Source organism: Penaeus monodon, chromosome 29 (assembly GCF_015228065.2).
Source record: "Penaeus monodon isolate SGIC_2016 chromosome 29, NSTDA_Pmon_1, whole genome shotgun sequence".
NCBI classification, from domain to species: Eukaryota; Metazoa; Arthropoda; class Malacostraca; order Decapoda; family Penaeidae; genus Penaeus; species Penaeus monodon.
Genome location: NC_051414.1, coordinates 6,881,321 through 6,882,493, shown reverse-complemented (window position 1 = coordinate 6,882,493; position 1,173 = coordinate 6,881,321). Strand labels below are relative to the sequence as shown.

Sequence of the window (1,173 nt, the reverse complement as noted above, 5' to 3'; positions counted from 1 at the left end):
AAATGCCAGAACAAGAAAATCTCGCCGTGCCATAGAAGTGAGAAACGGAGAAAGGAAATGTAAAGGGTGCTGGAAAATAAATCGCAAAGAAAGGGGAGGCAAGGGTTACGAGAAAGTGTGAAGGGAATGAATAAAATGTACTTTGCATGGGTAAATAATGCCCCGGGTTATTTATAACGGAAGTTCTTTCTGCAAGGGAAGGATGATTACGTTCTGTGGTATCTGCTTATAAACACAGATTTATAAAAGAACGAAGCACTGTCTCTTTAAATTGAATAAAGGGGAATAAAGTTATAATGAAGTAATCCCAAATCTTTTTTTTTTCTCATATTCATCTTTATAATACTATATAAATCTTGGTCAAATACAGAAAACGGTATTTCATCTCTTTATTTCTTGCAGATATCTTCGGCAACCCTGCAAAGTTGAAGAAGGGAGACACCATCACACTCAGCGGCAAGAAGAAGTCAAGCAAGAAACAGCTGATCAAGAACGCATGTAAAGTTCTATAAAGAGCTTCTTATTAGTATATACCCGGAGGTGGACGCACAGCTTGGAGAATCCAGCGTCGATTTACTTGTCCATGGGTTCTCGAGTGATCCTAGGAAATGTACTGAAGAGGTAGTTTTATGCTTTCGTGGTGCTGGGTGCTGTGGAGACGGAAAAAAGTAATGGGGGGGGGGGGACTTGATGCCACTTAATGCCAGTACCTCTTTATCGACGATTAAGAGATCTGTTCTTGAGCCTCGACTTGGAAACTGACTTGGAAAATGTTCTCGCACAGGCTAGAAATCCTGTTATTTTCAGTAACCAGACTGGGGGTTAAGAAGAAACTACTGTGGACGTACGATTATACATATATATGGCAAATCAACTGTAATGGATAGATAGTACTCATCATAGTTGTACATCAAAGATTCCATAATGTACGAAATCATGGTATCATATACACTGCAATATTTAGCAAAGTCACAGAAATAGCACAAAACCCATACAACGAAAGGAAACACAATATAAAACACACACACACACCAGGAGCGTCATAACCAGCGCTTCTGAATCTTGAGTTTCAGTGGAAAGCGTTTTAGCACGTCGTACGAATATATCATAAACACACTTTGTGCGTTAATCACCAATAAGGCAGAGATTGCCTCGCGGACTACGGAGACAAAT

General features: G+C 39.7%; 1 protein-coding gene across 1 annotated transcript in view; it reads left to right on the top strand.

Moving 5' to 3' along the window:
- LOC119591921 (ras-related protein Rab-23-like) overlaps positions 1 to 1,173 on the top strand; it is a gene marked incomplete in the record, with an annotated part of 62,269 nt that extends 61,096 nt beyond the window's left edge. The window contains 1 exon segment of the mRNA XM_037940675.1: positions 403 to 1,173. Coding sequence (XP_037796603.1) covers positions 403 to 512 — 110 coding nt within the window.